The sequence below is a fragment of the Urocitellus parryii genome, chromosome 11 (genome assembly GCF_045843805.1).
Source record: "Urocitellus parryii isolate mUroPar1 chromosome 11, mUroPar1.hap1, whole genome shotgun sequence".
Taxonomy (NCBI): Eukaryota; Metazoa; Chordata; class Mammalia; order Rodentia; family Sciuridae; genus Urocitellus; species Urocitellus parryii.
Window position 1 is genome coordinate 105,893,274 of NC_135541.1, and position 25,243 is coordinate 105,918,516.

A 25,243-nucleotide genomic window follows, 5' to 3' on the forward strand; every position below is an offset into this window, starting at 1 on the left:
ACAGAAACAAAAAAGAGATTAAACAACCCTGAAATTAACATTACATTTCTTTGAATGCTTTCCTCAATAAACAAATAAAGGAAAGAACCTGTATAAATTTAAACTTAATTAAGAACTTTCACTTGTTATTTTCTAATCTTCTTCTCCTTATCTTACCGGGAAGGGACATTTCAGCAAAGCAATTATATTCCACAAAGCTTTTTTTATTAAATGCAATTGTAACTTATATTTCTTTAACTGTGATCAGTGTAGAAAATTAAAGCTGTAATTTCTGATTTCCACAGAGCATTCAACAAATTTTCCTCTCCTTCTTTTCTACCTTGGTCCAAGCCACTGTCATCTCTCGATGTGTTCCAGTTCTAGGTTTCTATAAATATAGAAGATATTTATCTACATAGGAAAAAACCAATTCAAAGACTCAATTTCTCCTCCTTTCCTCTCCCACCACAGATCACTTCTGCCACTAGATGTATGTGGGTTCCCCTTCCCACATCAACCAATCAAATCTGCAGTGGGCATCTCCAAATTTAATCCAATTCAGATGCCAATAACAAGTCCCAGGTGGTCTTACCGGTTCTTCTGACCTACCAGCTACCAATCAAGGGTCCCACGACCCCTGCCAGTTTCTTACAGAAATTGGAGAAACAAGCATGTTTATTGGTTTATTATAAAGGATTTTACAAAAAAGATTCTGATGAAGAGGTGCGAAGGAGAAGATATGGGGCATGGAGCTTCCAGTCCTCTCTGGGTGTACCACCCTCTAAGAACTTCCAAGGTCTCTGAATCCTTGTGGTAACAGCCCACCCGGAACAGAGGGATCTCCTAAGATAAAGGACAAGGCAACAAGGCACAGTCAGTGTCTATGTTTGTGTGGGTAATTCTGTTGCGACTTTGTAGCATAGAATACCTAATCAAAATGTTTGTTACCATATATGGGAGACAAAGGCCCTAACATCTAAAGGAAACTAACCAAGGTTATATCAGGCAATGTCCCAGCTGAGCTCAGGGCTCAGCCTTTGGATGCAAATCTGCTGAGCCAGTGTTGGCACTGATGCATGCTTTCTACTGGAAGCCTTGGTCTCCTGTCTCTCTCTGCAAGAATCCCCCAATGCTGCGTTCTTTGGGGTTTTATGGAGACCTGTTGTCACAGACTGACACATAGACACCAGTGTAAAAAGGTGACTTTTTACAGCACCTAGCATGGCTGCTCATGACACACGCTGTATGTGACTGGACACAAATAGTGTGATCCAGTGCGATAGGCCTGTCTGTGCAGATTCTCCCTGGCCTCTGTGTAGCATTCCATTCTCCTGGGTATGGGGCAGGACCCCTTCAGAAAGGGGGGTATTATCTATGTTTAGAGAGTTTCTTTATGGCCAGTTCCAAACACTAAGGCAGTAAGACCAGAGTTCATATGATCTGTCTTGGGGAAGAGAGATTTTAGTATGTATGGCTGTCTCAGGGAGGGAGTCAGAACTAGAGACCATGGATGACCACAGAGTATGCACATCAGAACACCCCACTTTCCACCTGGCTTCCCTGGTTCCCCCCGACTCCACACCCCCTACCATCCTTCTCAACAGAGCAATCAGAGTCACAACCATCAGGTCTAAAACACTTCCCAGATCTTCTCGAAACTTCTCACTGTGCTCGATTGAAATCCAGATTCCTCATGTGGCTGACAAGGCTTTCTGTGACGCGGCCTCTCATTTCCCACCACTCTCCTCCATGGGCACCTCCAGCCACGTTAGCACTCTGTTCCTCTCATCAGACACACAGTGCCTGGGGGCTTGGTGAGGTCCTGGGTAAGGCTGGACTGGGGTCTTCCTGTGGCTCCCTTGTCTTTGTCACTTGGGTCTCAGCTCAGTTACCACTTTCTCCATGGCACCTTCTCTGAGCCCTCCAGCGGAACCTGGGCTTCTTCTAACCACCCCACCGTGTCATTCACTTCATCTCCTTTTTTATTATAGTGATATTTATTACTGCCTGACGCTATCTTGATCCTGCACTCATCTCAAGCTTGTTGTCTTCTTCCCCATAAAAGGAGGAACCTTGTAAGTCGGTTCATGGCCATAAACCTGCACCGAGCATGGCTGCTCATGACACACGCTGTATTTGCTGAATGTAGGGGGGCGGCAGTGTGTGCTGGCAATGCTACAGACAGCTCGGCCACCCCAGCAAGAGTCACAGGATGAATCAGAAAGGGAAGCTGCCCTCAGGGGTCTTGAGTTCTCTTGGGAAAGATAACACTTCTAGATAGAAACAAGTTCTTGGCTCCGGAGCTGGACGCAGTGACATCCCTCACTGTAGGAACTCAAGCAGCTCTGGTTAGGAGGTGGAGTTAAACTGAACACTGAAAGATGGGGCTCTTGGAATTTTCTATTTCATTCAGTGTTCTCTCTGTTCTGCTCTGGGAAACAAACTTGACGTCTGACTGCTTAACTAACTTCCCTTTCCAATGTGTGTTGATTTTTAATACTCCCGGTTTGTGGATTTAGGCTGGATTCATTTGATCAATTTAATGTATCTATGGGCAAAAAAATGCACGATTATATATAAAAGGGTAATACCAGTTTTAGACAATAAATTAGTTTATTTAACTGAAATATAAAATTTCACTGTAGTTCTCTGCCTGAGAATTAATTTGTGGTCAAGGCATGTGGCAGACACACTGTGGGTAGATATTTATTGAACAACTAGTCTCCCTTTCTTCTCTCAAACACAGCCCTTATTTTGTGTGGGGGCAACTCATGAACTGTGGCAATCTGATATTCCTTTGTCAGTGTCTAGTCTAGGGTGGGCATCTGACCATTTTTCTAGCCAAAAAGGGGGATTCTACTGGGGAGCAATCTAGGAAATAGTTTTCTCCCTCATAAAAATGTGAGGAGAAATTTCCTTCCTTTCCCTTCTTCATACAACAACCTCTGAAGATGTGATGTCTGGAGTTGTGGCAGCCACACTGTAATTAAGAGGTGACAATCTTGATGATAAAAGCCAATAATAGGCATAACATGGCAGAGAGCAAACACAGAAAGAACTTGGCTCCTTGATGACATAATTGTGCTGCTCAACTAAATTTGAAACTACCTACCTTTGAATTTTATGTTAAAGATCTAATAAATGACCACATGTTTTAAACTATTATTTATCAGATATTTTGTTCCTTATGGCCAAAGGCATTTTAAGAGATACAATCTAGACAGGGAAAGATGTTTACCTAATTTCAGCAAAAATAGATGATGTGAAGATTATCAAGATTTCATCTAGGAATCTATTAGTGTAGGTCACTGTTAAAAAAAAATAACTTTATCTCAGATCTGGAATATCTGAACAATCCACATGATATCTGTGCTAAATATTTCCTCCTTTTCACTCCAGATGCAGCTTCTTCAACATGAGGCTTGGCTAATTCAGACTGCATCAAAGGCCTTCCTTGCTCTCTGGCTTCTGGTTGGATTTGGCCATTGGGAGGCATCAGCAGGATGGAGGAGGGTGGGGAGTACCACATAAATCTCTGGCTTCTTTCTTGTGTGATTACTTAGGCTGACTGCGACAGGTGACTGAAGGTCACAGGCTCTAGTCAGGCAGCCCTCAGCACCTGAGTCTGGCTTCCACAGTTCTAGGAGCTGGTAGCCCCAGGGTTCCACACTTGCCTTGTGGTTTCCCACACCCTGCGTGCTTCTTTGTAAAGTGCCGATTTTTTTTCATGCCAGGAGCCTGACTGATACAATGGTGTGAAAGAAATCACTGCAGCTGTGGAAGCTTGGTCCAGTCTGAGATGTGGTGAGATCGTGTGGAGTTATTCACAGTTTAAATAAAGGATTTCTGCAATCATTAAAGGAAGACGGACCACATAAATGTCATGTCTCAAAAGTGAAACAAAGTGTCATTGCTCAGAGAAAACACTTGGCCCAGGAAGAGCAAGAAATCAGAGGTGGCTACCTGGAAAAGATGGCTTCTAGGGTGAGAATGGACAGGATTTTAAAACGAGATGGTTAAAAGTATGCCAAAGACAGGAAAAAGTGTGAGTCAATTCCGAAGGAGGGAAGGCTCAGGAGGAGTTTCTGAAAAATTAGCGCTGGGAGGGATCTCAGGTCTCTATTTAGTGCTACTTTTCCCTCCTCCTCCTTCACAGATGAGTAAACTTGAAGCAGAGATTTGGCTAAGGTCAAACAGTAGGTAAATAGCTTGCGAGGGCTCAACTCAGGTTGGAGGACTTTGAGGCTAGTTGCCAAACCACTTTCTACCTCCACTCCCACCCTAGGTGATCTGCTGACTTGTCGGGGTCTTCCAGAAAACTGCAACCTCCTGATGAGAAGGGCCTCTTAATTTCTTCATCTTTGAACCCCCAAAGCTAGCACAATTTCCACCTGACACAAAAATCGTCGTCATCCTCAGCTACTAAATATTAAGAAGCATCAATCCTCTGCCAGGCACTATGCAGATGCTGCTTCTGATGTACTCTTCACAGTATCTGGGGAATTTAGGTATAAGCGTCTTTGCTTTTAGCTCAGGATGGATGCTTGATTCAGAGAGGCTATCTCATTTGCCTGATGGCGCACAGCAGGGCTCTCTTTGACCTTCTATCAACGGGACTCCTAAAGTGTGCTTCCACGGGCTTTCAGTAACATTTTTTGAGGAAATGAACGAATAAAGCAACACTGAGTCCATGTAAGTTGTAACAACAAGCCACTCCAAAGGCGCCGCCACCTCAGGCCGCTCGGGACTCGGCTGGGTCTGGTAATCTAGGCACGCCGCCGGCTACTCGGTGGCGCCCCACTCGGGCTCCGCCCCCATCTCCGCCGGGTTGACCAGCCACGCCCCCCACCTCGAGGAGTTCGGTTACTTGGTGCCCGAGTTTTCCTTGGCTCCCCCCACGGGGCGGAGGGCCTCTCGCAGCTCCGCGACCCGCAGTCCGACTCCACTCCCCAGCCCCTCCCCACTCGCCCTCCCTCACTCTCCAAACTTCTTTTTTCCACCCTCTCTAAACTTCAGTCATTCTATTGCCCGCCTCCTCCACTCCCACCAACCAATCATCGGCCCTCATTCCCGCCGAGGATCCGCCCCCTTCCCGCCGGGGGCCAATCCCCGGCGCGAGAGTAGAGTGCTGGGCTCGTTCCCAAGCGCCGGGTCGGTGACGGCAGCGCGCCGGGCGCCGCGCGGTGGGAGGGGGCGGGGCTCTGGTGGAGGGATGGGCGAGGGCGGGGGGAGGGGAAGAGGGAGGAGGAGGTTGCGGCGGGTTTGAAAGCGGCAGTTTCCTGGCAGCTCCGGCAGGCGTTGGTCTCCGCGCTCCGGCTCCGCAGCGGCCGCGGTCGATCCGGCGACGGTTCTACGCGCGCTTCTGCGCGCCCCCGACGGATTTTTCCCGTTCCGGCTCTTCCCTCCCCGGCCTCCCCGCCCCCCTGCCTCAGCCTTTCCCGCCGCTCGGGCGCCAAGCCCGGGGGCCAGCCGACGGCAGTGACCCCGCCCGAAACCCCTGCTGGAACCGCCCGGGGACCATTCCCGTTTCCTTTCTTCAGCCTCACCCGCGGTGGCCCTTGCAGAGCCCGGCCAGCCCCGGGGAGCGTGGCCAGGAGGGGCGTCCGGGGGGCGTCTCGGGGTTCGGAGCGGCCGGACCCTCAGCGGGCTGTGGTCTAGGGGGGCCGGAGCGGCGAGGCCCCCCTGGCCGGGCTGCGTGGGCCGCTCGGGGCCCCGGGCTGAGAAGGGGCCGGAGCGGCGCCCCGGCCGCCCGCGCGGGGTCTCCCCCATGGTGCAGCGGGGTTCGGGATGTCGAAGACGCTGAAGAAGAAGAAGCACTGGCTCAGCAAGGTGCAGGAGTGCGCGGTGTCCTGGGCCGGGCCCCCGGGCGACTTCGGCGCCGAGATCCGGGGAGGCGCCGAGCGCGGCGAGTTCCCCTACCTGGGGCGGCTCCGCGAGGAGCCCGGCGGGGGCACCTGCTGCGTCGTCTCGGGCAAGGCGCCCAGCCCCGGGGATGTGCTGCTGGAGGTGAACGGGACGCCTGTCAGTGGGCTCACCAACCGGGACACCCTGGCTGTCATCCGCCACTTCCGCGAGCCCATCCGTCTCAAGACGGTGAAGCCAGGTACCGGGCCCTGCCTGTCGGTCGCGGGGTAGGGGGTGGTCCTGGAGAAGCGGCAACCCCCACCACTTCTCATCCCGGGTGCTCTGAGACCTCTGGGGTGTGCCTGACCCCTGGCGAGGGGGAGGGGTGTCGCTGGTGATTCCCATTTTGCCCGTAGGAAAACTGAGCTCTGGTTTGGCTGGGCTGCTCTGCGAGCTGTCACCAAATTGCAACGGGCAGCTGGGTTTCCTAAATTCGTAATCTGTTTCCCAACGCAGACAAGAGTTTTTGACTACAGAATGCCAGCCCTTTGCGGCTGTCTTTGTGAAAAAGAGCCTTAAGATTGACCCCCCCCCCCCGTATGTGTGTGTGTGTGTGTGTGAGAGAGAGAGAGAGTGTGTGAAATCTTGTACATCTTCCAACAGGGAAAAAGGTCTTTACTATTGGAGACAGTTGGTGCCAAGGTTACCACTTAGAATACCTGGGAGGGTTTAGCTGTTTTCAGTGTTTCTTGCACACCAGCAGATGTCTCGGAGCTGACAGCCAAACTCTGTCAGTCCAAGTGGTTCAGGTGTCTGGGTACCGACGAGGGTATGCAATATGTTCTATGTGGCAGTGGTGTGCTCTTGCGGGGAGCTGGTGAATAGAGTCAGGGTTTTGAAGGAAAATCTAAGTGCCTAGCTATGTAAATGCTGTTGTAAAGCTTTTGATTTTACAGAATTTGTTGAAGCGGTAGGTAAAAAGATCCCCTGTTGCTGTGGTGTCTCTATGCTAGTAAAATCTGCAGCAAAGCACGTTACCTTTATAGCCTACTTGCCAGTTTCGAACCATTGATCAGACTGCGTACAGTGAGATCTGGTAGTATGTAGTAGTCTCATGAATTTATTGTTGAGAATGTTGTTGTTTCAGCATTGGTAGAATGTGGTTCTGTCATTTGAGATGTCTGTAGGTGAATTATGGTTACAACGTTATTAGAAATCAAACTGTTTGATTGAATGTGTTCTATTAATATATAGTGTAAAAAATAACAATGAGCTATCTAATAGTGACATGGGTTAGATATCAGTTCATCCCTTCATTGCAAAATTCGAGAAAATTCTGCATAAGAATTTAACATGCTGTCTCCCTCACATTTTTTTTTTTTTTTGATTCTCAGCAGCTAACTTTGGAAATATCTTTAAAAGTCCTTGAGCTTTACATGAACTGATTGTGATGCAGTATACATATGTGTATTGTGGGTATGTATACACACACACTCACATAGACCTACAATCTTAAGATTTTCTTCATATAGCCTATTCTGTCATATTCATTTTAAGTTAATGGGATTATGTGAAGTTTTGTTAATATTTTTTAGAACTCTGGCTGACTTTAAACAGCCTTTAGTTTTCAAGTTGTACGATTCTTTCTTAGCCCTAACTTCTAAAGCCATATGTGAAGGGTACAGAAGAGACTTATGGGGTTGTAATTCAGCCAGTAGTATACAAAGTACAATATAGGCAGCATTTACTAGCTAGGTGCCATTTAGTTCAGATCCCATGAGTCAATGAATCAAGAGAACATCTGCATCATTGCTTTGTTTTGATTAGTTGGGACATGGCTAAGAGTATAATTCTCATGTAAAAAACAGTCTTAAAGTTAATGAGGAAGGAAGCTGGTGTATTCCAAATGATGTTGATTCTTTTAGTAGACTAAAGAGAGAGCTCTTTAATTAGCATTAGTCTTGTTTGTATGTTATTCATTTTTCAACCTTTACATGAAATTTAAGAAAATATTTCAAGGTTTAGAGTGTGTGCAGTGGTGTTAATTGTGTTGAGTAAACATACTGGGTGCCCCAAACTGAAGTTACCATTTTTATAGTAATAAAATTTTGCCCCCTTGACAACCAAAGGCACTTTCCTATTTTAAATATTTAGCCAAAATGAAGGGAATAGCATATTAAATGGCTGCAGCATGTTTTATGATCATTAATAAGTCTGAATACTATACTTATTTATTTTTTTATGACAGGCTCTGCATCATTAATTTCAAGTGGATTCCACTGTGTCTGTCACAGTGGAATCACTATGTCATCTGAAATTAATATTCTTGTTTCTAAGCAAGTTGTCATTTAAAAATTTTGATTTTTCATGTTAGGTATTATATTAACTGGCTTTGCTTAAAAATAAAATTTATTATGAAACAGATTTTTTGCAGGTTAAACACAAGACTTTAAATAAGAACTTGAGGAGGTTATTTGTAGAACTTTGATTTTCCTTAAAAACAGCATAAATATTATCTCCGGAGGTGGCAGAGATTCTATACTGTTGTTATTCATTTAGAAAAGGGTGAACATACAGAGTATAGAGATTTAAAAAGAAATTTCCTCTGCTCACTTTTTCCCTTTAAACTTTGTAAAATGGATTTTTCAATTTCATAAGTAGAGTGCACTTCCCACTCTGTCTCTTATCTCAACTGGTAACTCTTTGTTAAACTGTATTCACAACATGTCATTTAGAAGCTAGCATATTGTAAGAATGAAATGTTACCATTTCTGTAAGATGTAATATTCATGGGGAATGATCTCATATTGGCTTCTGACAAAGTTCATGGCAGAAAGATGAACTGGACGCAGTCAGTGCCTCAGGTTTTGATTTAGAGCTTTTTTTCCTTCTTTTAAAAAATTTTGTTATAATCTTTAATGGGTAAGTGAAAAATAGCTCTTTAAAACTTGGTTCCTAATCTAAGACTTTTCCTGGGAGAATTGGGGAATTTCTTATTGTTTTAGTGTTAATACAGAACTCAACATCAGGACTTTTCCTGCTTCTAGAAGAATCTTTAGTGCCTTCTATTCATTGGCAAAAGTTGTCACCTGTTTCTTAGTTATGACCCTGTGTGTTTATTTTTCTTCCAAGAGAAAAGTTGTCACTTGAATTTGAACTTTGTATTTTTCCAGTAGTAAAGGAAGTTGAACTTTGGACCTTTGCTGAAATTGTTTCATGATATAGTCCTGTGGCCAGGATTAGTTAATTTGATTTTCTTTTTGACAAAATTTTAGTTGTAGAAGGACACAATAATTTTATTTATTTTTTATGTGGTGCTGAGTATCGAACCATTGCCTTACACTTGCTAGGCAAGTGCTCTATCATTGAGCCACAACCCCAGCCCAGTTAATTTGATTATACTTCAGTGTATATAATTAAACCAGTTTCTGTCTTCATTAATGAGACAAGTTAATTTTGTTCCAAAATGGTGAACATGCAGAGTTTTATCCACACAAATATTTGTTTCTTAGTGCACCTTTAAATACATATTTCTGTAGTTGTAAATTATTTAGTTTATTCCAAAGGTTGTTAAGTAGTGATACAGTCAGTACATGGAGTCATCCTCTAGTGCCTAGTGCACACTTTGCATTTAATTCCCCTAACTCTAGTCTTTTTTTTTTTTTTTTTTAGAGAGAGAGAGAGAGAGAGAGAGAGAGAGAGAGAGAGAGAGAGAAAGAGTGAGAGAGAGAAAGAGTTTTTTAAATATTTATTTTTCAGTTTTCGGTGGGCACAACATCTGTATTTTATTTTTATGTGGTTGCTGAGGATCGAACCCAGCGCCCCACGCATGCCAGGCGAGCGTGTTACCGCTTGAGCCACATCCCCAGCCCTAACTCTAGTCTTACATCTAGGGATGTACCACAGGGAAAAATGGTATAGTTTGTTTAAATAAAAACGAATTTGAAAGAGAACTTGTACAATGTTAATTAGATAAAGGTAAAAGTCTTAATCACTGATGCTGGGACATCTTGTTTCTAAGGGGATTGTGTTAAAATTAACTCCTTCCTATAAATACATTCCCCATTGGTGAAGAAACATTACTAAATATCTTAAATTAAGAAATGTTTATAATATGCAAATAATGAAAACTCTCTGCCTTTCTTTTCTTAACTTTTGGATCTTTTTGTTAGTTTTTTTTTTTGTTTGTTTGTTTAGTGCGTAATTTAGGATTTTCATCAGTTGTTTTTGGTGGTTGTATCTTTTGAAGAAGAGTAAGAGAAATGACAGTTAATTGCTAGTCTCCTGTATGCAATGTAACAAATTACATTTGCCTTTCTTTAAACAACTGAAACTAGAGAATTGGTGAGGTAGCTCCTTTGTTAGTGAAAACAGGATCAAATTTTGATAAATTTTAAATGTGAAACTTTCCTGCTTTTCCAGCTCTTGGTAGCAATTTGTTGTTGTTGTTCTAAGAGTTTTAATAACTCAGGGGTTTAAAGTTCAGGACTCTGTTCATTGATACCTTTAATCATGAGTAATGGGCTTATATCATACCACCAGAACTCTGATTTGCTTAGATTTTGATTTTTATTCCATTATAACATTCTTGTATTTAAACTTTTTTTTTTCTGTCCATCATATTGTAGGAATACTTACTATATTTAAACATATTAGGTATATTTAATTTTGTTCATTTTTTTTAGTATTGTACTCTGGTTGCTTTATTAATCCTGCCCATACCTCCAGACTTCTTATAATTTAGACTGTAAATTTTATTTTCCTGGGTTGACTTTAAAAAGTTCTTTGATTACTTTAAGAAAAAAAAAATTTATTTATTTATTTAATGTGATGCTAAGGATCGAACCCAGTGCCTCATGCATGCGAGGCAAGCGCTCTGCCACCCAGCTACAACCCCAGCCCAAAGTTCTTTGATTACTTTCTATCTTAGTGGTATACACATTTAACATTTGGCCCTATCACTTTTCAGATGATTTAAAAATTTTTTTCCATTTATTGCTAAAACTGATTTTCATGCAACACAACTCTCTGTTCCTGGGGAATATACATTATTTTTTCTCTGAGGTCCTTAATACAACCTCTTGTGAGGGCTGGGGTTGTGGCTCAGCAGTAGAGCGCTCACCTAGCACATTTGAGGCCCTGGGTTTGATCCTCAGCACCACATAAAAATAAATAAAGATATTGTGCCCAGCTACAACTAAAAAATAAATATTAAAAAAAATACAATGAGGGACAGATTTCAGTGGTTTTTAAAAAATCTGGTCACTAATTTACATAAGTTGATGGTAAAACAAATCTAAATTTGTTTCACTATCTGACTTAATGAAGCCAGTGCCTAGTCTTCTTAGGTGAATAAACTGATACAGCGTTTTTACTATGTAACCCCCAAGTGCTTTGTAAATGTCCTGGTTATTCAGGGTTTCTGGAGTGTGTTATGGGAGAATTTCATCTTTGAACTATTTTAATAGTACCTACCAATTTTAAACTATAAATTTCAAAACCAGTTTCTGATGATTTAACATAGGATAAGTATTGTGGTATTAAAGATGAGAATTGTGCCATTTGTAATTATTTTTCATTCTCTTCTCATATTTTGTTTAAGGAAAATGTTTCTTGAAATATTATATTTTGATAGAATGGATACTCTGAATTTAAACCTGTTGCCGACCGTGGTTTTCAGTAGCTTGGAGCTTGGTGTTGTCAAGATACTTGTTTTGGGGGGAAGAGAAGCAAATCCATTCCTTGTTCTTCTTTTTCTCTGAAGAATGAGAAGAATGAATATTATTCAGAATGATTTCCAAGAGAAGGTGCTTGCTTGACTTTATCAAGAGAGAATGAAAAGTTATACTATTGGTACATATTCATTCCCTCAGCACTGACTGATGCCACCTCCTCTGAGAGATGCTAGCACTGACCTAATATTGGGGACATAAAATGAGTTAGGAGCAGGGAGCTTAGCTTGTTGGTAGAATGCTTGCTTAATAGATACCAGGCCCTGTGTGTGATCCCCAGCACCCGTGGTGAAGAGTCAGAAATGGTCTCTGTTTTTAAGAGGTCATCTGCTTTGTGGGAGCTTAAGAACTCTTTGGTATCAAATACTTATAGGAAAGGTTTTATTCTTTTTACTTTTCTTACAGTATTTAAAACTCTAGTGGGGTACTGTGGTGCACACCTTAATCCCAGTGGCTAAGGAGGCTGAGAGGGAGGATCTCGAGTTCAAAGTCACCCTCAGGCAATGTGCTAAGCAACTCAAGTGAGACCCTGTCTCTAAACAAAATACAAAGTAGGGCTGGGGATGTGGCTCAGTGGTAAAGCGCCCCTGAGTTCAATCTCCAATACCCCCAAACAAACAAAAACTCTAGGTAAGTTGTATGAATTTTGCTGAAAACTAGACTCATTAATTGGTTCTGTAGTGTGCTGTTCTAAAAATTGGTTGTGGAGTTATATCTTAGCAAGGATTTGGGTTCTCAAGTCTCCAAAAGAAGGAAATCAAATATATAAAATTATTTTTTCAAAACTTCTTAAGTTGCCCATAAAGTACAGCACTGGGACCTCTGTGTCACCCTTGTTGCAGTCAGATGCTGTTTTTTTTTCCTTTTGATCAAATACCAGATGGAGTGATATGCTTTAATAAATAGGTATATTTCATTACAAATGTGTCTTTTAATTCTAAGAAATTATCTTAACTTGGGTGTGCATAATGAATTTGTGGAACTTACATGTGTAAGTGAGGTAAAAGATAGGTTTCATTCTTTTTTATATCTTGGTAGGGTCTTACTACCTGCCCTTATTATCTGACTTGGCTGGTTGGAGGGAATTGTAAAGAATTTTGAACTTATCCTGGCCTTGAAAGATGGATGGGTTTTGGTAGAGTAGAATTGGGATCTTTTTCATAGTAGCTTGTAAGAAGCAGAGGAAGAGAAAAACAGAGGGCAAGAACGTTCAGTACAGAAAGGTCTACAGTGTGGTGTCTTTCCCCTCACCCTCTGCTTTCTTCCCCTCCCCCATCCCCTCCCCATATATATATTTTGCTGAACTGGGAATTAAACCCAGGGGTGCTGCACCACTACACTGAGCTACATCCCTGATTTTGAGACAGGGTCTCCTTACTAAATTGCCTAGGTGGCCTGGAACTTGTTATCCTTCCGCCTCAGCCTCTGGAGTAGCTGGATCATAGGCAAGTACCACTGCACCTGGCTTCAATAGTTTTTCCTGTGTGTGTGTATGTGTGTGTAGAAAAGCTTTTATTTTGTACAAAAGCATAAAATCTACATTATAGAATAATTACAAAGTAGAGGGAAAATCATTAATTGTTTAAATGTATAGGTTGCTTCATTATGAATTCCCCTATAAGTTTTGTTTTTTTTAATTGGAACTTGAAATGTGTTTTCTTCTAGCAATAGTGCTGGTAAGGGGCTTAATGATCTTTTTGTCTTTAGCCTCATTTTCAACTCATAATGTAGTACTATGAGTATTTTTATTTAAGCCATTATGTAGCTAAAATATTGCCATTAGTACTATTCTTTTTGGTTAATAGGCTTATTTGAGTTGTTTTGGAACCCTGGTCAGTTTTATGGGGAAAGCCAATTTGCTAGTGTTGCAAAAAAGGACCTGAAAATATTTTTCAATCTTAACCTTAGTTTCTCCTTAGTCTTTCTTCAGTCACAGCTGATTGGCTTGCAGTGACAAGAGTGGCATCATTATATTTCTTTTTCTCTGCTATTCAAATAATTTATCTTGATTGAGCCACTCAGTTCTTTCACAGTGGTTCTGAGAAGTAAGTCCCTCCACTATTTCAGTCATCCTGTGGCCAGGGCAGACGGGTTGAGGACGATAACTTGACTTGTGATATATCTGAATACCCAGGAAAGGACAGATTACATGTATAAATTATTAATGTACTTTGTTTTATTAACACAACTAGAGATACTGTTTTAGAGACTCAGTAAGAAATATAAAGAGCTAAACTTTGCTGCTGTAGTTGAGTTTAGTTATTATTATTTTTTTTAAAGGGAGAGAGAGAATTTTAAAAATATTTATTTCTTAGTTTTTGGTAGACACAACATCTTTATTTTATTTTTATGTGGTGCTGAGGATTGAACCCAGGGCCTCGTGCATACCAGGCGAGTGCACTACCACTTGAGCCACATCCCCAGCCCGAGTTTAGTGATTTTAAAAAACTATTAAGATCCAATTTGTTAATAGTTATGATCTGTTCTATTTAGTGGACTATCTTTTTATTTTCTCGAGTTTGTAATGAGAACAGTAATGGATCTACTTCATACTTTCTGGAATCTTAGCTTCTTTGCTATTGTTATAGTTTTTTTTTTTTCCATTGAATTTTAAACACATAATTATTTTTCTTGCTTCAGGAAAGTTTGTGAGTAGCTACACTTTAGCTCTTTGTTCTGATTGGTAATTACATATGACTATGAAAAGTGGGATTTTACTGTACATGATATTTAAGAGAAGTAGTTTTATGAATGAAATACAAGGGAGGAAAAAATAAGCATTTGTTTATTAACAAATGCTTATTTCTGAACTTAAACAGAGTTAAGTTGAATTGTCTTTGTTTTTTTCTTCCAATTAAATAACTTTTAAAAATCCACTTTAATGGAATAGTTTTGGAATGATATTATTCTTTGGTAGGGTTATCTAGTTTGCAATAAGTATCTTGTATTGTATACCTCAACAGGAAAGTTAAAAAAAATCCTAATTCACATGCCTGTTGTGAGAATTCTACAGCAGGACAAATTTACTAAGGTTAATTTAGGTCAAGAAGAAATTTATCCACCTAAACATAGGAAAATCCAGGGATAGATCAGAAACACCTAAGTTCCTGTTCTCAAGTGATGGTCACCAGCACTATTATTTGGCTCTGTAGTCTCTGGAGTTGACTTCTTTCTTGGCTAGACTTTTAGTGTAGCAGGAAAAATAGCTTTGAATTCTCAAATTGAAATGTTAAAGCATCTCAGCCTTTTTCTAATGTCCAAAACAGATTTCACACAGGATTTTGATAGACCTTATGTTACCTCTGGTACCAATTACTATGGAGAGAATGCACTGGGATACCATGATTGGCCAGGCCTGAGTGACATGTCCATTCTTGCGGCTGGGTGTAGATAGCCCAGGGTGATTAATAACTGTAGCAGAACCCCAGGAAACAAGTGAGGGGCAGTTCCTCAAAGGATGGGTTGCTAACATGACAACACTCCAGAAATGGCTGCTCTTAAAACATTTAATTTCTCCTACTTTGAAGCCAATAGCAGTACATGGTAGTCATAAAACTATTATTATTATTATTATTATTTTGGTACCGGGGGATTGAACCCAGGAGCACTTAACCACTGAGCCACATCACTAGCTCTTTTTTTTTTTTTTTTTTTTGGTACCAGGGATTGAACTCAGAGGTACTTGACCATTGAACCACATCCTCAACACTTTTTTGTATTTTATTTAGAGACAGAGTCTCACTGAGTGTTTTAGGGCTTCACTAAGTTGCCAAGGCTGACTTTGAATTTGCAATCCTCCTGCCTCAGCCTCCCAAGCAGCTGGGATTATGGGCATGCTCCACCATGCCCAGTAAAACTATCATTTAAAAAATAAAAACAGATATATTTTGTAGACAAAAAGTGAGGCATTGGTTTTGTCAATTATTTTACTCAAATGTAATATTTGGTATATTTAATATAAAAACTGCTTTTATATATTAAAAACTAAGACATAAAAGTTGAGCTGATGTGATAGTACATACTTGTAATAACAACTGACCAGGGAAACTGAGGCAGCAGGACTGCAAGTTTAAGGCCAGCCTCAGCAACTTTGGCCCTAGGCAACTTAGCAAGATCTTGCCTCAAAATACAAAAATAAAAAGGACTGGGGAAAAGTGGTAAAGTGTCACTAGGTTCAATCTCCAGAAACCCCTAGACCCTACAACAGTATTTGAGATGTTGATACCTTGAGGTACACAGAAGAACTCCCTGTAACTTTCCTTTTTTCTTTTTTTTCTTTTTTTTAAACAGTAATGGAGATTCTCTGCATCAATGCTGCTTGCTCTTAGGTAGATGGAATACTTTGGAGGATCATTTCATTACCTTGGCATTGAGAAAATGATTATTAGTCTACTTTAGCAAATATTAAAATAATATTATTAAAATAATATTATTCTACCATTTTGAAAATGAAATTCTAAACTAATTGCTTCCTAGTGTGTTTTGCTTTTAAACAATACTCTTTTTAAACATAAATTGAGACAGCATCATTATTGTATTATTTCTAATGATACCTTTTAACTATGATCTCATAGAAGTTATGCCTAAAGGAACTACCTCACTGACTCCTAAACTTGGACACATTACTTAGGCGTGGTGTAATATGGAACCTGTTGAATCACCAAAATAATTATTTGGCAGACATTGCAGGAAAAACTCTGACTCCTTTTGTTTTTTTCTGTCTTTTCTGGGGGAACAGAGGTACTTGGAGTAGGGATGGAGAGTTAAGAAGAGGGGTTGATGCTCCGAATATCATTTTATGTTAGTTTCTTATTCTAACTATTGTATTAATGTCTTTAGCTTTGGTACTTTCAAAACAATGCTTTTAATATCAACCTTTAGTTTATGTATAACATTCACACTAGGAGTTTTGCCAGCTGTTGTCCAATAGTGAATATTAAATGTTGGTAGGTTATTGGTAAATACACTTATACAGTTATTGTACATAAAAATGGTCATCAGTAGAATTGGGTATGATTTGCCAGTAAGAATAATAACAGAGACTTTGTGTTTTTTAAGTTTGTTGATGCCTTCTTGGGATGTCTTGACCATATTTGGAAAATTACTGCTTCTACTGCAAATGCCTGTAATAACTAGAGGTATCCAATATTCCCCATATTGATTAAGCAAGCTATGAAATTGTTAAAATATTGTAGTCTTCCATACCTCTGTTCACAGAACTGTATCTTAATCCATCTCAGTAGCTTTTGCCAGAACACTTTGTCAAAATGTTATTCTTTTTAATTAAGGATACTATTTACCAACTTCAGTAATTTGGATTTAGGATAGAATACACGTTTGTTTTTCTTTAAATAGAGTTAGATTTGCTAATTAGAGCTGTCATACTAATGTTGATGGGTGAAATAATAATTTACCCTCTCTTTGTTGGCAACCCCAAGTCTGACCATCTTGCTCTAAGTCTAAGGAATAGTCTAAGGAATATTCTGACTTGGGGACTTGTCAGGATACACTAGCTGTCATTTACTGAATAACAATCATGTGTCAAGGTATTGTCCAGTCTTTGGTTTAGAAGGATGTGTATGTTGGCATTTACATCTTTCTGTAAAGCAATTAGTCAGGTGTTATCTCCTTTTATATATGAGGAAACTGAGGTTCAGCACTAACATGTCAGAGTTTACACAGGGAGGTATATGAACAGAAACAACATTAAGGCTTTCTTTTTCATTTTTTTATAGAATATTTGTCCATGATATCTGAAAAAAAAAATCAGTCTTCCTTTCTCTAGTAAAAGGAAAAACCCTACAATTTTGAATTGTTTGAGTGGGTGTTAAATGCAGTAAAACATTGGGCAAGTGCTTAAAATAAAATCTTCATTGCTTGGTTCTGTTTCTAAACAAAGTTCGTGATGATGTGGTTTAATCTGCATAGCTAAACTGCATGATGAAATAGTTATTCACAAGGATTTTTAATCAAATGGAAAGTCTTAATTCTTTCTTCATTTGTAAGAGAATAGTTTCAGTAGTTGCGTGTAAAAGTCTAGATATTTTTAGGGTAAATATACTTGGGAAAATTGTGTACTTGATACTGGAAATAATACCTGTTCTCATGTTGCTTATCCTGTTGCTGTATAATTCACTCACCAGGTAGGTGTTTGTTAGCACATTTATCTTGAGATAGGTAGCCTAGAAAATGTTCTGGTGAATACAGGAAAGAATGTATTTTGAAATTAGTGGTGTTTTGTAAGTATGCAGACTCTTCAAGTATATGTTGCTAAGTAAAATTTAGTGAATTCATAAGAATAACTCATTGTAGTCTAGCAGACCTCTTCTTTTGCAGGCTTCAAATACTATACACTAAAACAGATCCTTTGAAGAGGCAGTTAAAGCAGGTTGTAGACTGTTGCCACCTCTTATTATTTAAGTGTTTGTGCTGTTTTCTATTTGGGCTTAAAGTCAGTAACTCCCTGGAAGGAACCATACCAATCCAATCAGAACCCTTAGTCTTCAAATAAAGAAGTTGAGGCATAGCAGTGCAGGAGACTAATATGAAACCGGCAGAGCATGAACTAGAGCCCAGATTGTCTGGTTCCTTTCATTATTTTAGTTTCTGGTGTAAGAATTTATATAAACCATTGGTGGTGATGGGGAAACCTTTTAAAACATACCCTGTTTCTTTATGAAATCTGCATTCTTTTGGAATTAAGAGTAATGTGCTAGACTCAGTTTGTTAGGCCATCAGCATGCATGCATGTGGTTAGAGGCAGTGGTAACTTAGAAGTTGGAACACAAGAAAAGAATTTTAATTGTTATGTGCCACAGATTTCCAAGGCATATTTAGCCTTACATAATGGTGTAGCTTATGGTTAAGATTTAAGCAGTTATAAAATTGTTAGCTGGTGTAACAGCTGAATATTTAAGAATTTCTTCTTGTTGGTTATTTGAGAAAATAGTTTTTCTATTGAAGAGATTTTTCAGAATGCTTTCAGTACAATCCTTCTGACTAGTTGCTGCTGTGGGGTAGACTTTAATGCTGTTTCTTGTCCCTCTCTGTGGATCTTAATTACAGTCAGCTGTGCTTTCATCCTCCGATACCCCCACAGTGACTAAAAAGGGAATGCAATGGGAGAACATAAACTTTGGGGCCCAGGGATGCTCAGGGATGTAGTAGATGAATTGTAAGGGTCACTTTGGGCTCAGCATCCTCAAACTTGTTTGGCTGTAATGAGGGTTGATGTACCTGAAATGAGGGTCTGTGTTCCTGCTGATGCAGGTTGGGTAGATGTCTCAGGCCCTCTAGAGGCCTGAGTGCTCACTGGTGTGAGGCAAAGCTGAAGGTAGGGTATTGAGGTGGCCTTTCTGGGAGTCTTTATTCATTAGATAGGACTAGTGGGAATGATAGAGGCTTCCTTGGGCTCTTCGTATGTGAAAGAACAGCATGAGTGTAGACTTAAATAAAATATTTCTACAATCAATTTGTCACATACTCTTTTGCAGTGTCAGTCAGGGTTCAGTGTGGGAAACAGAGAGATGCAATGTGTGGAATTAGTTGTGTAGGGAATCTTTGAAAGGACTATCAGGCCGAGAATGACTTCCAGGATATCTTGGAACAACCCACCATGGGAACTTCCACCTCTGCCATAGTCAGGAAAGTGGCAATTAGGAGGTTGCCTGTGAAAGAGGGCAAGAAAATATCACTGTAGCTGTGGTCAAGGGGAACTCAACAACCACTGCTGCTGTTGTCTTAACTGCTTGAAGTGAAACATAGCATCCAACACGCTGTGAGGATTTCTCCTTGATGCCCATGAACTAGTGACCAGAGGCAGGAATGTTGAATTTGGCTACTGCTGCCTCTGCCATTGGTCATAAAATAATTAGGAAATGATTATTTTTGAGTATTTGTCCTTTGTTTTAAATGTAATTTATGCAAGTTTATGCAACTTAATTCTTAGTGAAAGCCGTGTTTAACAGCTGACTTGTAAAATTCCTAAAAATTTAATAACTCTACTAAAGAGTATAGTCCACGTTGGTTTATCACTGTTAAACCTTTTAGCTGAAGCTCCCATCCCTAACTGGAAATTTTCTCCTTTTTGTCTTAGTTGAAAGCTGGATTTGAGATGCTGCCATGTCTATCACCTTGTTTACAAGCTGAAACAGCTAAAAGCTCTAGGCCAGTGGGGTTGTGCTTCACTTCTGCCTTCTGAATCTTGGGTCCAGCATCCTAATAGTTGAATCGAATTTGGACCATCATACTAGCTGTAAAGGAATCTGGAAAAAACTAATGCATTTCAGGAAGGCATACCATAAGGAAGTGAGTGCTGTGTACCAGCTGATACTTTTCCACACACTTATCTTCTTAGACATAATATTTTAATCACAGCTTATTCTTGATAACTTAATGTCATTTCTGGGAGTTTTCCCTTTTGAAATGGCCTATAGTTGAAATGATAATTTCAACTAGTGAATTTTTAACTTCTGTAGTGACCTTTGTACTAGGTTAACTTGTATTAGAACTCTCTACCATATTGGCTGCTGAGCCATCTATGTTTTATGTCATTTGTTCTCAACCTCCCCTGCAGGCCCACAGGTATCCAGGGGAGGGAGGATACCTTGACCAAAGCAACTAATTCAACTGGTCAACAACCTTTGATTTCTGTGGCTTAAAAAGATGAGCAGGGACCTGTCTAAGCTTTCCTGACATAATGTATATTTCAGAATGACAGAGAAAATTTCAAATTTTTTAGCATAATATTGATAGGGAAGTGTTTTAGTTAGTTTTTTATTGCTGACCAGAATACCCAATGAGAACAACCTGGAGGAGGAAAAGTTTACTTGGGGCTCATGGTTTCAGAGGACTCAGTCCATAGATGGCTGACTCTAATGCTCTGGGCCCAAGGTGAGGCAGCACATTATAGGGGAAAGGCCCAGCAGAGGAAAGCTGCTCAGCTCATGGTGGGGTCAGGAAGCAGAGAGTGGCCACAGGGAAGATGCACCCTTCCATCCTCAGTGACCCATCTCCTCTAGCTGCATCCCACTTGCCTATAGTTACCACCCAGTCAGTCCATTCAAACTAGTACTGGTTAGATTACAGTTCTCATCTAATCACTTTACCTCTGAACATTCCTACGTTAACAGCTTTTGGGGGGGGGACACCAACATGATAACAGAAAGCAAGGTGATGGATATATTAATGAGCTTGATTTAATCATTCAACATTGTTTACATATATCAAAGCATCACATTATACCCCAGAATATATACAGTTATGATTTGTCAATGTTAATAATGTTACTTACCCCCATATACCTAATCAGCTATTCTGGATAAAATTGAACAGATTAAATGATTTTTATTTTATTTTATTTTTTGTGTGGTACTGGGGATTGAATCCAGGACCTTACCTATGCTAACTAAGCATGTGCTTTACCACTGAGCCACATCCCTAGCCAGGTTTTTCTTTTTTAGAAAAAATTTTTTTTTCCCCAGAAATTTTGCAAATCAATTGTCAAACAGCCATTATTAAGAGTTAAGTGTCATAAAATTATAATTACATGAAAACCAAAGGTAATGAATACTAAAAATTAGTTGATTCCTAATTATTTTACTATTGTCTGTGCTTTAGAATTCCTTTGTGTTTATTGCATCTGCTGGATAGAAATACTGTATAATGGTCTGCTGTTGCACTTAACCTTCCTAGCTCTGTTTTCACTGTTCTGACAGTTGAATATGGGAGTCATTAACATTTACCAAAACACATCACTGATTGTGGGGGTAGGGAGGGAAGAGCCAAGGTTGGAGGAGACCATGATCAATTGTGTACAAACTAAAATAAGGAGACATGAAACTTATGTGTAAGCAGAAAAAGTCGATGCTTGATGTGGAGTTCAGTGGTGTTAATAGCAGAGCTCAGGAGGGAAGGGCCACATACTCCTTTTCCCAAAGTTCAGAATCACCATAGAATTATCCTGTAGCTCTGGTCTCCAAGAAATTCAGCCTATTTACTTTCTGTTCTTATAATTGTATGAAATTGTGAATTACTATGTTACTAACTTGAATGTTCTAGAATTTTGTTTGTTCATTTATCCTTATGTGCCTTCCTCTCATGAAGAGGAAGTAGTATGTTACAAGTTTGGGTTCATATTTTCTGGGGTAGGGATATAGGTAAAGAAGTGAGGCCAAAATATGACTCTGCTGAGAGAATTTCCAGGGAGGCATTTGTAGCTTGTATGTATATGGTTCATATCCCTTTCCTCAACACTTAACTAGAATAAGATTGAAGTGTCTATTAAGAAATGTCTCTTATAAATACTTTTTTATTCCATGACAATTTCATCCATAAATATAGTATAGACTATTATAATTACTTGTACATAGAATAGCTTTTTTTTTTTTTAACTGTTTAAATGCTCTGTCATCAGGTAGAGAGTGTTGGGGCATGGGTTATTTTTGTCTCTTTACTATTGCAGCTCCTGTCTGTGCCTTCAGGAACTCCTAAGGTGCAGAATATAGATCTGACCATCTGTAGCTCAAAGCCTTAATCTCTGCTGCCTTTGATCAGCAGCTCTCTCTGTTCATCTCTCCAGTTTTGTTTTCTCTTTACTCTGATCGTTTCTCCCAGGCTTCTCAGCTTTCCAAAGGCTGGGTAGGGGAGTGGGGGGCTGGCTTTGTTTCCATCTTGCCAGCCAGTTACAGTGCTCCTCAACTTTTCCATTGTGAATCGTCCAATCTCTGGGGTCAGTTGTAAACATAGGTGGTATTCTTCTCTTTTCTATTAGTTTGTCCAGGTTTAGCTATTCAGGAGGTGCTCTTTACCTCAGAATATGAATGTATGTTTTTTTCCTATTTCTGAATATGAAAATATTCCAGAAACCTGATAGATAGATAACGTTTTATTTTTTATTTGGTACCCATGTTTTAGAGATTCCAACTAGACAATATTTAGTAAATCAAGCCCCTTTTTAAAAAAAAGTCATCATAAAACAAGTAATTGGAAATGGTTCTTTGAAAAACCAATAGATAATCTCTCAGGGTAATTTCTTTCTTTTGGTACTAGGCATTGAACCCAGGGGTATCCTACCACTGAACCACATCACCAGCCATTTTTATTTATTTATTTTTTGTTTTGATACAGGGTCTTGCTAAACTGCCCAAGCTGGTCTCCAACTTGTGATCCTCCTGTCTCAGCCTCTTGTGTTGCTGGGATTATAGGCTGCATGCTTCCATGCCTGGTTTATGATAATTTCTAACTTAATGGAAGAGTGAAAAATTGCCTAATTGTGGCAGATTAACCCGTTGTTAAAATGTTACAACGTGAATGAGAATTTCATCAACACTTTCACCTGAAATTTGTTTAGATTGAGTGTTCTCAGAGGGCCTCCCTAGGAGGGGACATGTAATCTATGTGTTGAATGACTGGAAGGAAGGAGTCTGCCACGTGAAATTTACTAGGCAGAGGGCATTGTGAAATGGTAAGGTCTCAGTGCAAAAACCTAGGAACAGAAAGATCAGTGCAGCTGGCACCTAGTAATTGAGGACAAGAAAGTTTGTATGAAATTGAAGCAGTAGATGGATCAGTGGGGGGTCTATAAACCACAGTAAGGGGTTTGGATTTATTTATTTATTTTTAATGCCACTGGAAATATAAAGTTGAAGAAGATTGTTACACATTTCAAAGAGTCACTGTGATTTGGGTGGGGCATGGAGGCACATGCCTGTAATCTCAGTGGCTTGAGAGACTGAGGCAGGAGGATCTAAGCAACTTGGTGAGACCCTGTGTCTGAATAAAATACAAAATACAGCTAGAGATGTGGCTCAGTGGTTGAGTGCCCCAGAGTTCAATCCCCAGTACCTCCCCTACATATTGCAAAAGAAAAGTCACTGTGACTTGGAAGTGGGCAAGAGTGGAAGAAGGGAGACCTTTTAAATTAGGTGAAGATTACTGATGGCTTGTGCTCTTATTAATAGTAGTGGCAGTGAATTGGATAGATTCGAAATATGTTTTAAAAGAGGAACTGACAGGATGTGCTGATTGATTGCAATGAGGAAAATAAGGATAATGTCTAGATTTTTGCTTTGAGCACAACTGGGGTGCTGGTGATACCATTTCCAGGAATAAGAGAGACCAGTGGTTGGGTGGAATGATCAGGGTTTTTTTTTTTGTTGTTGTTGTTCTTTGTTTTTGTGATGAGAAGTACATCTACCATCTACCACCTAGATTTTGTTCTCTTTACTTGCTGATTATGTGTTAATACATTCCTCTATTTGTCCAATAGTCTATCTTATTTTTTATGTATTTCAAAGTAAGTGGCATTTTCCCAAGGAAGGCTTTTAAATGCCTATTTTTTTTTTCTCATCTTACAGATGAGAAAACCAAGGATTGGGGCAAAATATGCTCAAGATTATGAAGCTAGTAGTTATTGGTAGATCTTGGATCTGCATACAGGTTATCATTAGTGTGGGACTCTAATTTGATTATATTTTATAATTAGGAATAAATTGAATTTTGGAAACTGAACAAGTTTTGCTACCAACTCATTTGTGGCTAAAATCTCTTGGTGTCAACTTTAAAAACAGAAATGCAGAGAATATGATACTTCTGATGTGTTTGATTGGATTACAAAGTTAGTGTGGCACTTAGGACTTTAAAATGTTGCAGAATTTGGTCTAGGAAAGTAGCTTAGAATTCTTCCAAGCATTAACGTTATTTGACATGCCTTTGCATTTAAGTAGCAAGTGTTTCTAGCATACCTACTATGCACTAAGCCCCATGCCAGGTCCAGAGATACAAAAGGGAATGGGTTAAGTTCCATACTCTTAAGGAATTCAGTTTTTGGCTTGTTTCAATTTTCTAAAATTTCATCTTTTGCTATGTATTTGTTTAAAAATATAATAAGAGCTGAACTTCAAAAGAAGCTTATTTAATTTAGGCTAAACTTCAACATAAGTGGTAAAATTATATGCATATAATATAGGCTGCAGAACTGAATCAATATCCTATCCACTACTACTCTCCATACTACTGGATAGTAGTATGAAGGGCAAACAGGTTTTTCATTTGCTTTGGGTTAGGAACTGATTTTCTAAGGAGTGAAAGTTCACTATTTTAGTTTCTATCTGATAGACTTAACTAACTAGGTTATCAGTTGTCAGTATCAAACCTAGAAGTAATACCAATTTAAATGGGAATAAAAATAGAAATGTTTGTCTTTAAAACTCAAACTATTTATCTTTAGTTGATGTTATTTTATGCTTTCTTGTAAGATAAACATTTATATTGGCTTCTGAAAATTTAGATTTTAAGACAATTGATCCAACAGAGCATTGTGTTCTCTCCTTGCTGTGGTTATTCTGTGTTCTAACTTGCAACAACTAACAACTCTCTCAAGTTTTACCTTCCCAAATTCATGCCTCATTAGTACCCAGTATGGATGCTTTGTTACAGCCACAGTGTTTGTTTACTTCTTCAAGTCCAGTCCAAAATTTACTTCCGAGATATTTCTGGGATTAACCTATTCAAATTTTCATTTCTGTAGCTTACAATTCCTTGATACTTAGTTTTATAGTTTGCCATTAAGTGTTATTAATTTTGCAGCTATTTAGCCTAGTAATTTAGACTCTATCCAGAAGGCTCTGGTGATAGAATTGGTCTATTACCAATGCCGAAAAAAACTTACCAAACTTACATTAACCAAT

At 39.7% G+C, this 25,243-nt stretch overlaps 1 protein-coding gene across 2 annotated transcripts in view; it reads left to right on the forward strand.

Moving 5' to 3' along the window:
* The first annotated feature begins 5,688 nt into the window (after nt 1–5,688).
* Nucleotides 5,689–25,243, forward strand: part of Magi3 (membrane associated guanylate kinase, WW and PDZ domain containing 3) — a 233,731-nt gene continuing 214,176 nt past the window's right edge. For both annotated transcript variants that reach the window (XM_026394189.2, XM_026394188.2), the window contains exon 1: nt 5,689–6,082. In XM_026394189.2, the coding sequence (XP_026249974.1) occupies nt 5,767–6,082 (316 nt within the window). In that variant the 5' untranslated portion in view covers nt 5,689–5,766. The remainder of the gene's footprint in view (nt 6,083–25,243) is intronic.